Source organism: Acanthochromis polyacanthus, chromosome 19, assembly GCF_021347895.1.
Source record: "Acanthochromis polyacanthus isolate Apoly-LR-REF ecotype Palm Island chromosome 19, KAUST_Apoly_ChrSc, whole genome shotgun sequence".
NCBI lineage: Eukaryota > Metazoa > Chordata > Actinopteri > Pomacentridae > Acanthochromis > Acanthochromis polyacanthus.
The window spans coordinates 4,306,653-4,319,030 of record NC_067131.1 but is presented as its reverse complement, the minus strand read 5'-3'; the positions used below and the strand labels follow the sequence as shown (position 1 = coordinate 4,319,030).

At 39.1% G+C, this 12,378-nt stretch overlaps 2 protein-coding genes across 4 annotated transcripts in view; both read right to left on the bottom strand.

The window, feature by feature from the left end:
- The window catches only part of pdk2a (pyruvate dehydrogenase kinase 2a), a 147,598-nt gene that overhangs the window by 68,848 nt on the left and 66,372 nt on the right, over positions 1 to 12,378 (bottom strand). The window lies entirely within an intron of this gene.
- myo1d (myosin 1D) overlaps positions 1 to 12,378 on the bottom strand; it is a 153,811-nt gene that overhangs the window by 100,222 nt on the left and 41,211 nt on the right. For both annotated transcript variants that reach the window (XM_051939149.1, XM_051939151.1), the window contains exons 8-11: positions 10,890 to 11,093; positions 10,393 to 10,538; positions 10,106 to 10,220; positions 8,811 to 8,981 (exon numbers count right to left, since the gene is read on the bottom strand). In XM_051939149.1, coding sequence (XP_051795109.1) covers positions 8,811 to 8,981; positions 10,106 to 10,220; positions 10,393 to 10,538; positions 10,890 to 11,093 — 636 coding nt within the window. The remainder of the gene's footprint in view (positions 1 to 8,810; positions 8,982 to 10,105; positions 10,221 to 10,392; positions 10,539 to 10,889; positions 11,094 to 12,378) is intronic.

Sequence of the window (12,378 nt, the reverse complement as noted above, 5' to 3'; positions counted from 1 at the left end):
ATTTATATAGTAACCTAATGACGGCATTAACACAGCAGCAATGCAAACATCATAATTATGGTCAACAGGGGTATCAAAAGTTCAACGAGTGAGGTTTTTCAGCTTCTACTGGTAGGCAAAGACCATCAGCTCCATCTTTCACGAGTCTGGGAGTCTCTAAATCAGCACCTTGAGCTCTTGGTCAAGTTCCTCAACCCTTTTCTGAACAATGTCTGCAGTGGGGCATTATTCTGGTGGAAAATCTACTGCAATCAGAAAAACAAACACTGAAGTAAAGGGGTTTACATGGCCTGGGACATGTCTAGGTACCTTGGATGTCAAAATAACATCTACCCTGTTCTTCCTTGCAGTGACAGCATACAGTTACTCACTTCACCTGGTGTGGCTATATTTAGTTTGTTTTTCAGTAGCAGTGAGAGCCTGGACACAGATGTTAGCAGGATTGAAGGTTCATTCTAAGAAATAATAGCTCAACAAAACACTCGAAACACAAGGTCTGATTCATTTGTTGCTTCCGAGGCTTTCAAGTACTCCTCAGGTCCTTCATTGGTAAATCGAGTTGCTGAGTTGGCCTTGTGTTAGGAATGTATTTTTGTTGAGCTGCTGTACTTTATAAAGCAGCAGTTGCCACCAAACATTGCACTTCTACATACTTGTATATACAGACTTTCCTTTTTCTTAAATTCATTTCTATGTGGTAGTGGCATCTTTGAACATTTCTAATGGCAGTTTGGTTAGTAAAACACTGAAGAGCTCATATTCTGCTTTTTGGGTTTTCCCTTTGTTTTAGTGTGTCATAGAACTGCAGTACAGACCTGAAAATAAAGGTATGCAAACAGTAAAGATAGTTAGTTACCTGCCTGAAACACTTGGTTTGACATCCAGGCTTAACTTCCTTGATTTACTGACATCATCATGCAACACATTTGCATAACGCCTGCCTAGTGGCTAGTTTGGTCCATTCTCAAACGAAGTCTGAACAGTTTTTTTGCTGTCAGACGTCATGTCATTCCTCTAGAGTTACATCCCTATACTAGATTTCGTTACAACATGAATCAAATGTCACCTTGATTTCATCGTGCCAGCTGACCAATCAGAGCAGACTGGGCGTTTCAGAAGGCAGGCCTTAAAGAGACAGAAGCTAAAACTGAGCTTTTCAGACTGACAGTGAGAAGAAATACTGCAGCAATGTAAGATTTGAGCAAAAATTATGTGCTTGTGATGATGAAAGCATGTAAACGTGATCTAGTGAAGCCCAAAAATGACATTGTAAACCTGTGAATGAGCAAAATATAAGGACGCTGGTGCAAAATGTGTCTTTTCTACCGCTGGATGTGCAAACTCCCAAATGCCATCTTACGCCTCTGGCATGTAAGATTCACTGCTAACAAAGTTTTAACAGCAGCAGTGACATAATTTATGTCACGGTTGGCAGCATCTTTATGATTTAAGAGCTAAAGAAATATTGTACAATTTAATCATTGGGCCTCTGATGCAGCTAAAGCTATAAAAACACGTGTCAGGACAGCGTTTAGCATTAGCATCTGGTGTATTATCACCTGGAAAAAAGTGGCAAACAGGTTAGCACGTTTTTACACTGGACGCCCACAAATATTTACATTCATTAGCATGCATGTTGGGTTTCTTTTTCAAGTCTTCATCTAAGGAAAACTGTTTGCATCTTAGCTTTATGCGACTGTCTTTTCAGTGTTGGGTAAGTAACCTAAGATCATCAAGCTGCCTGCTGTTGGAAATTAGCTTCATGGAAGTGGATGGAAAGCCTGAAAAATGAAAGAATTCTATTGAGATGCTGCATCAAAAATCATGTACTGTACCTACATTTCTCACAGCCTTTCTGCTTTCTCTTTTCTCTCCCTTGATGTGCACATCTTCACATTTAATTGTCACCCTCTCCCCAGTTGTCTCTCCTTCTCTTTCCTCTCACGCTTCTTTCTTTTTTCCAACCTTCACATTTTCATCCCGGCAAACAGACCTGCAGAAACGTGAGGCTCGCAGTGCCACCGAGGGTCTTTAAAGTCTGCGCAGCTCTCGTGCACTTCGTACCCTCAAAGCTTTGATATTTTCTGAACTTTCCCAAAAGCTCATTTGCATCACGGGTTGGGATGTCTATTTCGGGTGGCATCGATATGCAGCCAGAGTATTTCTTTCTCTTTTTATTATCTTTGAGCGAAAGTGAGTCAGAAATATCAAGGCTCTTCTTTGCTCCATAAATTAAAATATGTCAGAAAATAAGAATTTAAATATGAACTAAAAAAGGAAGGAGTTCTCGGAAAAATAAAGAGTAAAATGCAAACCAGATGAACAAAATAGGTATAAAAGCATCAAAACAAGTGGTCTGTTTAAATGAAATTACTGGTAAATCATCACACACATCAAAGGGAAATCACAAAACCACTTTAACTCTCTTTTTCTTAAATTTATAAAGCAGTTGTAAATACGCTTCCATGGTAGTTATTGTCTCTCACAATATTTATACCACTGTTGCTGTTTTTATGGTGTTTTCGAGAGTTTTACAGGGTTTTAGAAGGTTTTAAAGCATATATTGTTGGTGCACTTAGGGGACAGCCCTATTCTATTCTGTTCTATCATTTTTAAGACATAGAAAAATGGGTTCACAATCCTGGGTTTTCTTAGATGTTGCATTTATGAATTGGGGGTTTATAAGAAATGTTTTTTGTTTCCCAAAGGTGCAAAAGTTCTGAATCCATGTGGAAGCAGTACAATCCTGAGTGAAGGGAATTTAAAAAAAAACATCTTCTGTGAGTAATACGTAAGTTATAATGCCGTATATTAGTTTAAGAAACGTTGAAATTCCTTATTTTTTTATAGAAAGTAAAAAAAACTCCACTCAAGTCCTCACATTTGTGATTCTACTGTTGTTTAGCTTTCGTTCCAGTGTTGGCCCTTCTATATTTGTAATTTATGTATGCATTAGAACTGTATGGGTAATACTTTACTAACAACATGGACTAATATTGATACTAGTACCTTTTATTTTCAAATTTTGCCATTGCAACATTCACTTTTCTCCTCAACATTTTGTACAGACACTATTGAGACACTAATTAAGTGTACTATTGTAATGACGTAAGTTTGAATGGAGATTTTTTTTTTTTTATGTCCCGGGGCCGATAGCAGCCGTCGTTCCGTTGGCATGTGCTGGTCTGTGTGGTTAGAAGGCTCGGACACATGTTGTAAAAATGTCTGGGCTTGTGATTTTGCCACAGGTTTTACCACCACTGGGGAAAATGGTGTCTCTACATACCGTATGTATTTGAATGCTTGCATTTTGTTGTATCCATCATTGTTTCCTCTTTGATCTTTATAAATACAGCGTAAAGTTCAGCTGAAAAACCACCGAATTTCTGCCACGTGATTGCTGGTCACAGCCGAGTGGGTCCATCGTTGCACCAAGGAGGATAGAATAATTTTTGTTTTGTTTTACAGTTTTTGTGGTGCAATTTGTTCATTTATGGCAGATTTTTTTTTTACAAATTTTTAGTTAATTTTCCTGACGGATCAGCATGTCCGACACAAATACCTAAAGGACCATGGAAATCTGACATTTCCCTCAGTTTTTATGGTTAATGGCTCTGATTAATGGTGCAATTTTGGTGATTTTTCAAAAAGACAACACGCCTTTTTGTACTTTACATAAGAGCCTGGGATATTAAAGTATTTCTGTTCTTATACTAGGGACTTAATGTCTACTGCGGGTCTTGCGCTAATCGTAGAAAGTCAAAAAATACGAGAACACTATGACTAATAATAAGCGATGAATAACATTGCAACTACTGCTCTGACCAGTAGGTGGTGCTGAGAACTAAACAGCTACTTGCGGAATTAATTAAATAATCAACCTGAACTTCTCTCAGGTTACAGTTCATATTTAAAGAATCAGATTTCTAATTTTTTGTTTCTGTAAAACTGCAATTATCACACATTTCTTGACTTCATTGTTCCAAAAATGCATGAAATCCCATGAATAACTCTGTCATCCATATATAACACATTCCTTGAACATTATCACGTTCAGTATTTATGGGCAGTAAATGGCTTCTAGAGCTGCAACTTGATTGATCGATTAGTTGTTTGGTGTTAGAAAATGGTGAAAAATGTTGATCAGTGTTTCACAAAGACCAAGATCAAATGCTTTGTTTGGTCCAAAACTTAAAAATATTCAGTTTGTTGTCAGAGATGAGGAGAGAAGTAGAAAAATTATCGCATTTAAAAAGCTAAAATGAGATATTTTTGATTATTTCTCTTTAAAAATGACTCACAGCAATCAAACGATTATCTAAATACGAGCTGAATAATAGAATAGTTGACAATTACTTGACAGATGAAAGAATGATTGTGGACAAATACTAAATAAACGCTTAAAAAATGTCTTCCTATCAGATTAATACGTGTTAAATATCATTTATCAGTGTCTATAAAGCACATTTCAGTCCATTCATGTCCAGTAATACGCAGCACATTAAACTCAACAGCAGTTTGTTTTTTATTTCACCATATTTCAGGGATGATCTCTCCTGCATTAACTCGTCTGTCTCTGAAGCACTCTGGTCAGATTAACCTTAAAACACGTTAATCTGAACGGTAACTATCCTCCAAAAACACGCCCAGGAGATCCACTAAAGCTCCCAACAACTCCCGCTGCCTCCTCGCAAAAAGTCCATTATGTTAATGTTGCCTGGCAACAGCACCCCAGACGGTACAGGAAGGAGAAATAAAAGCAGAAGAAAAAAAAAAGATCCTGGGCTAATATTGATTTATGCCAATATTGGTTCCAGGAAATAACAGCTGGATCGGTGCAGTTTCTAAAAGCCTCGATTTCACATGAAACTCAGAAGTCTGCGGGTCAGAGGGGTGAGATTTCAGGGGGGAGAATCGACTCGGAGATGATAGGAGGAAGGGAAGCTGCACCGATCGATACAGCCTGCAGCTTTAGCTCATCTTCAGGTCTGCTTCTTTGTCATTGTTTGCAGATGACATTGTGATCTGTAGTGAAAGCAGGGAGATAAATCCAGAGAGGTGGAGGCAAAACACGTGTGTGTGCTATTAATTTCTCCTTTGCTTGCCTGAAATGCCTCATTTAAAGTTAAGACTCTTCTTCTGTAACTTAATGATGTCATCATGACATGGCTTAACTTTATACAAACTCACTGTATAATGTGATTTTTTTACATTTCCCCCCCTATTATTTCATTACTTAACACTGTCTCTTAAGTATTTGTACTTCTACATACTTTATAAAAGTTTTTCCTGTTTCAATAAAATCACTGCATACAATTCGAATGTGCTTGTGTTAACTTTTTAAAGGTTGATTTGTAGTACGTTAAAGAGCCCATATTGTGCTGTTTTGGTTTTCCAGAAAGACACTAAAGGTAATTATTTTCTGTCTTTTTTGCCTGAAATGCTTCATTAAAACTTACGGCTCTTTCTCTGTAACTTAATGATGTCATCATGACTCCTCCTACTAACACACTGTATAATGTAATATATTTTTATTTGTTCCCTATTATTTCATGGGTTACTTCACTCTGTCTCTGAAATATTTGCCTTTCTACATACTTTATACAACATTTTTCTTTTTCAATAAAACCAATAAATGCAATTTGAATGTGCTTACGAAATAACCATTAAAGGTTGATTTGTAGAACATTAAGGAGCCCATATTGTTTTGGTTTTCTTTTTGCTTTAGTGTGTTTTCTGTGCATGCAAAAGGCCTGCAAGACTTTGGAAACCCCCAAAAAACACACTGAAGGTAAGTATTTTCTCATTTACTCGCCTGAAATGCCTCATCTAAAGTTAAGGTTCTCCTTCTGTAACTTAGTGATGTCATCATGTAACACATTTGCATAACTGTGCTCAGCGGTGGCTTTCAATCTCCCTCTAACAAAGAATGAGCCGCTTCCTTGCAATCCAGCATTACTTCCCAACAATACATCCCTATATTAATAAATCTGGGGTTAAAATATGTAAAAAAAAAAAAAAGTGCCTCACTTTCATCAAGTAAGCTGTTCAAAGAAAACTTGATTTTTCAGTAGGGGGGTGAAATTACGAACCCTTACAAATATGACCTGTTTTGACATTTGACAGCAGTAAAAATACCCTAAAAACGTCACCGTTTTGTTCTGAAATCTGATCATCCAACACACACAAAAATGAAAATATTTTAAAATGTTTTCCTTTAGTACACAGTACACTTTGTATTGGACAAACACAAATTTGTACCTGTCTAGATCACCATGGTAACAGATGCTGTGGAGCTAACCTGGTGGGAAGTAGGTTCTGTTCTGTCCACACACTGTAGGAACCGCATGTCAGGGTGTTAAAAGATATTTATTAAACGTGAACATTTTCAGAATGGACTTTATGCACTAAAACAAAGAGGAAAACTTGTTATTTATAAGTTATTACGCTTTGATTTTACTGGTCCGGCCCGTGTGAGATCAAATTAGGCTGTATGTGGCCTTTGAACCACTGGGTTAGACGGAGGCAGATGATTCGCTGTGGCGACCCAGAAGGGTAAAGCAGAAGAGCATTTCCTCATCACTGAGGCCTTCAGTTACTATAACAAGCAGCGGTGTCTGCAGGGTTGGATCTGTATTCTCTCTGTGCATCACTCGGACTCTTCCTGACTTCCTGTGCAGCCTGTTGCTTTGACTATTTTGAGCCCATAATTGCCTCCAGATGTTTCCCTGCAGCTCTCCGTCACTCATCCTCACTGCACCAGCCTCTCCTCTGCTTCTCTACAAGCCTCTCCTCATAAATGTGTAAAAACATATCCTCCACTTCCCACCACCTACTTCTTCTCAGCAGCAGCTCCGAACGCTCCCATTGGCTGCCAGTGACATCACCTGTGCAAAGTGTTGAGTCAGACTCCTCCAACGTGTTTCTCTGACGGATGCCGCCCCCTCGTGGCCGCATAGAGAACTACAGGGCCTCTGAATGGAAAAGCTGCCATGATTCAGAGTCGAACATCCTTTTAAAACTCACCGAGTGACTTTCACTTCGTCCAACATGGATGTCAGAAAATTAAATTGGCTTTGTCCCGCAGTCTGCTCGGGCCATTAGAGTGAATTAGACGGTGAGGCTTCCTGATGAATAAAACTAACAGGATCATGTTCGGGCTCTTCCTCCAGCACTAATAGCTACTTACTGCAGGCTGTAGTCTGCCCTCTGCTGTTCTCAGGTTACCGCAGCCACATCAGGCTTCATCACCAGCTCGTTGGATAGGATCGAGTTTGTAAATTACAGCGGGAATCTTTGATAAAACTGCCAGGAACAGATATTTTAGTTTCTGGGCTTTTTTGAGCCACATTTTTGCTCTCATTTTTCAATCCAGCACCTCCATGGAAACAGCACAACCACAGCTGGAAGCAGAGAGAACTCAGAGATGCCTTTTGTGCAGCAATACAAGAGAAAAGGAAAAACGAAAGGCTTCGTTTTTTTCATGGCATATTTTTACAAAAATCGAAGAAATCTGGAATTTATGAGCACATTTTTCCAAGCGTCCACAGGTGTTACTAACACTGAATGAAATAAACATTATAGATGCATTACTACTTGTCTGCTCTCTGCAAACAAAGCCTGCAGTTCAGCCTAGTCCGGTTATAAAGTCCCTCAATTTTTGTATGTAACTGTTGGTCAGAACTGTGTCACACAAGGCTTTTTAGTTGCACCAAGAAATGCAGAATTTCTAGTTTTTTACAGAATCCAGCAAAAGCAAACAATTTATTTTCCACAAATTTCTAAATGAGGCATGCACAGTGAAGTGATTTTGATGAATTACCACGATTTTAAACTTAAATTTGGTTATTTTGTCCAATGGATCGGCACATCACACACAATCAGAACTGTTGGAAAGCAGAAAATCTGACTTTTCTTTCTGTCTTTTCAGTTACACAGTGGTGTAAATTTTGCAGTTATTAAAAAAAACAACATGCCTTTCAAACCTGCTGTTGGGTTTTGAGGTTCAGAGGGTTAATTGAGGGCTGCAATAAACTATTATTGTTATTATTACTAATTAATCTCCCATTTTTGTCAGGATTAATTGTCGACAAAGGTGATATAATCAGATATTTTCAATTTGTCCATGTAACAGTTCAAAACCCATTATATCCTATTGTGCTATTAAATCAAGCCCCACTAGAGACTCTAGAATCACATTTACTTAAATAATTAAAGCTATACTATCGAGGATTTTTCTCTAAAGCAACCGATACACTCAAAAACACTTGCATTTTCCTTGTTTTTTCTAATTATCTTGGATTCAATACGTTTCTGGGACGCAATCTTCGAAGATTAAGGTGGAACTTTCCCTTCTACGCGTTCACATGTTGTTTTTGAAGGATCAAAAAGTCGTAGTTGTGACACAAGAAGACAACGAAACTACAAATTCATTGCATCTTCAACCCGGCACAGATTCAGTTTAGTAAAAGGCCAAATGTGAAACTCTTTCTGCTTCTGACTGACGGCTTTGAATTAGAGCTAGAAATGTGTTTTTGCAGAACATTATGATGCTGCAGTGGAGCTGACCTTCAGGACGGAAAATGTCATCTCTTCATCAGTGCAATCTATCACACATTTATGTGAAATTAGTGTTTAAATCGAGGAGTTACAGCCAAAAATGTGTTCGTGAGGTGACTTTCACTCGAGTAAATGGGATCATTATTGAGTTAAAGTTGACGTTTGTTCCAGAAATGAAGAAATTCACTCCATGAGATGTACAGATGAGCAAAAAACATTAAAAATATGAAGCTGTATTTAACTCTTCCTACCTTGCGGCTGGTGTAGTGGGCGTGTTTGGCCAGTTTGCCGTTGAGTCCTTGAAGAAAAACCTCATCGGTGACTTTTCCCACATTCATACAGGCCTCGTCCAACACAGAAAAGATTCCTTTATGCTGCTGCTCCACCAAGTCCACGATGATCTGGTTGTTGAAGTAATCGATCTAATGATGGACACAGAAAGTAAAGGACATCACAGTAAGACAACAACAGCATCCCTAAAATGGATATATATTTAGTTTGTTTTGCAGCAGACTCAGGCTCATTCTCGGAAATAGAAACTCAACATAAAAACCTCTCAACACAAGGTCTGACTTATTTGTTGCTTCTGAAGTTTTCAAATACATCTCAAGTCCTTCCTCAACATATCGAGCGGTTGTGTTGACCTTGTGGTGAGAATTTCTGCTTGTCAAGCCACCGAACATTTCTTTATAAAGCAGCAGCTGCCTTAAGTTTCTACTAACTCACTGTACAATGTGATGATTTTATTTTTTCCCTATTATTTCAAGGATTCTTTCACACTGTCCTCTGAATATTTACACTTCTACACTTTTATACAACCTTTTCCTGTTTCAATAAAACCAATGCATGGCATTCGAATGTGCTTGTGTTTACAAAAAGATGATTTAAAGGTTGATTTGTAGAACATTAAAGAGCCCACATTGCACTTGTTGGTTTTCCTTTAGTGTGTTTTCTGTGCATGCAAAAGACCTGCAAGACTTGAAAAAAAAACCAAAAGACCACACAAAGGTAAATATTTTCTCCTTTACTTGCCTGAAATGCCTCATTTAAAGTTAAGGCTTTTCTTCTGTAACTTGATGACATCATCATGTAACACATTTGCATAATCGTGCTTAGCGGCAGGTTTCAAACAAAGAATGAGTCGCTTCCTTTCAATCCAGTACTAAGAGCTGCTTCTGCCAGAGCTTCATCCATATATGAATAAATCTGGAGTTAAAATGCAGAACAGAAGAGCCTCACGTTTATCAAGCAAGCTGACTAATTAGAGAAAATTTGATTTTTCTGTACCAGGAGGCCTTGCTGCTCCAATATACCAAGATTTTTGTAGCATAAAAGCATACAAACATATTCTAACAGACCCTAAAAATGCAATTATGATCCAAAAAATGTGCATAATAAGGGCTCTTTAAATGAACCAAATCTAAATGCTTTTTCTGAAATGACAACAAAACTAATATGTTATAACCAAAAAATATACTTTCTGCAAATCTGTAAAACAGTCTTTGAATAACTCTAATCAAAGCAGGAACAGAATAACGCTTCTTACATGTTTCCAGGGGATTCCTTCTCGCTGATACTCCTCTTGTTCCTGCTTCAGCACCAGCTGGATGAAGAGCTGCTGCAGCTTTTCGTTGCAGTAGTTGATGCAGAACTGTTCAAAGCTGCAGCACAACGAAATACATGCTGTGTTAGCGTGCTGTTATGAATGAAACCTTACACATTATAAACGAATATACTGCTAAAATCACACACAAAGAGATGAAAGTATGAATATCCAACATGAAAAGCAGATTATTTCCTTTATTTTTGTGGAATATTTTATCTCATTCGCACCTGTTGTTCTGGAAAATCTCAAACCCATAAATGTCCAGCACCCCGATCACCGTGTTCTTCCCGTGCACTCTGGCGTCATAGTTTTTCACTTCGATAATGTCGTTGATTCGGCCCACGATCCAGCAGAACAAACGCTCATACATGGCCTGAGGAGGACAAAACCGGAAGAGGTGAATAATTAGCCGAACAAGTGCTTTGCTCAAGGGCGCTGAGCAGCAAAGCTCACAAGCAATTAACAGCTCCAGAAGGCTGAATGTCAAACTAGCGGTGAGTCAGACTTTGTTCGCGGCCCACAGTGCGAGTCTTGCAGCTGCCTACATGCATTCGTCCTCCACAGTCTCCAGCCTGTCTGGAGTCACAACACGGTGACTCATATGAGTGTGAATCAGTGTGAAAAATACGGCAGAGTGAAATGTCACAACCCTGCATCTCTCAGCGGCTCGGTGTCGTGTTTGTGCTTGTGTTTGTGCAGCTGAGCAGCACATTTAAACGTGAACCTTAGCGAGAGCGTCGCGTCCGTAGCTGGCCTCCTGAGTCGTGTGCTGCTTCTCGATGACGTCTCGACCGGTGGCGACGGTGCGGTACAGCAGCGCCTTCTCCACGTTTTCCTCCTTAGTGGACAGCAGGTCTTTGATCACAGACACCAGCTTCGTGTTTTCTATCAGGGTCACGTCTCCATCAACACTGAATGTCAGGTTTCCCTGCAGATAGAGGACAAAGAGGACAGATTATTCTCTGCATTTTAGGAAATTTAATGCTACAAATCTTGCATCTGCACACCTCTACACCTGCAAAACTTCTCATTTCTCAGCTCCTCCTTGACTCCTCTCCCTGCAACTTTATCCCTTCTTCCACAGATGCAAGCAGAAAGGAATCGAGGCAACATTTGTCTGATGAAACACTTTTACTTCACAGCTGTTGTTTTAAAGCCATGTCATTTTTTAAATATGTTGTTGTACAGCCCATCGCTGTGTTGTGGAAGTTCAGCAATGCCAAGGAAGACATAGAAACACGCTGGAGACTCAGATGACTTTAGTCTACTGATATCAGGAGAAGTGGCACTGACAGAGCAGGAGTTCATGCAAGCAATGCCAGCATCAGTTCTGAGGATTCTCCCTGATCTTTGGGTAGATATTGCAGCTGAGAGAAGGTCAGGTTTAGATTACACACCGGTATGGAGACAATTATTCCACTTAGTCACATCAGAATAGACAACATCTACTCTCCTGCAGCGTCTGCCTGTCTAAAGGCCGTTATGACCATAGGAACGGGAACGACTGAATTGCATTATTTCTGTCAGATGAGTCGAACAATGTCCACAACAACTGCAGCAAAATATGACAAATGTACACTCAGCATGGAGTATAAAAGCATAACAGAGGTGTGACACACAAGAGTTCCATACAAATAAGGCAACAGTAAAATATTATGACTGACTGATATACTACATGCAAATATTTGTCGGTGCTGCTACCCACATAGTTTGCATGTTCCAGCTGTGCGTCACACAAGTTTTAATATATCACAGATGCAAAAAAAGAGTTCTACAAAAGAGATGTCCAGGATACATCAATGCATCAGAGCTCTTCCCTCTTCAAGATGCATTTTAGGACTTTAAACATCCTTAATGATGGAATTTTTAGTTCACAGGTAGCTCAAAATAGAGAAATCAGCCTTGGCTATGAAGCTAGCACACCCTTAGCTTAGCAGTTATGTTTACACCCAGAGTTACTCATCTTAATGCGTTGTGTGTGTGAATTTCCTTGGTCAAAAGACATCTGCAAAGACGATTTTTGTGCATGTTTAGCATCGTTTACAGCCGTGCTAATTAGCTAGCAGCATCTTTTTTTATCTAGTGGCACACTGCAGCTATTTTTCAGCCACTTCAAGGTGGGAGTGCTGCATTTTTATTCCACTTTGCAGCTCATTGCATGGTCTGGTTTCTTTCCACAGTGCAAAGACATGCATGGTAGGTTAACTGATGAT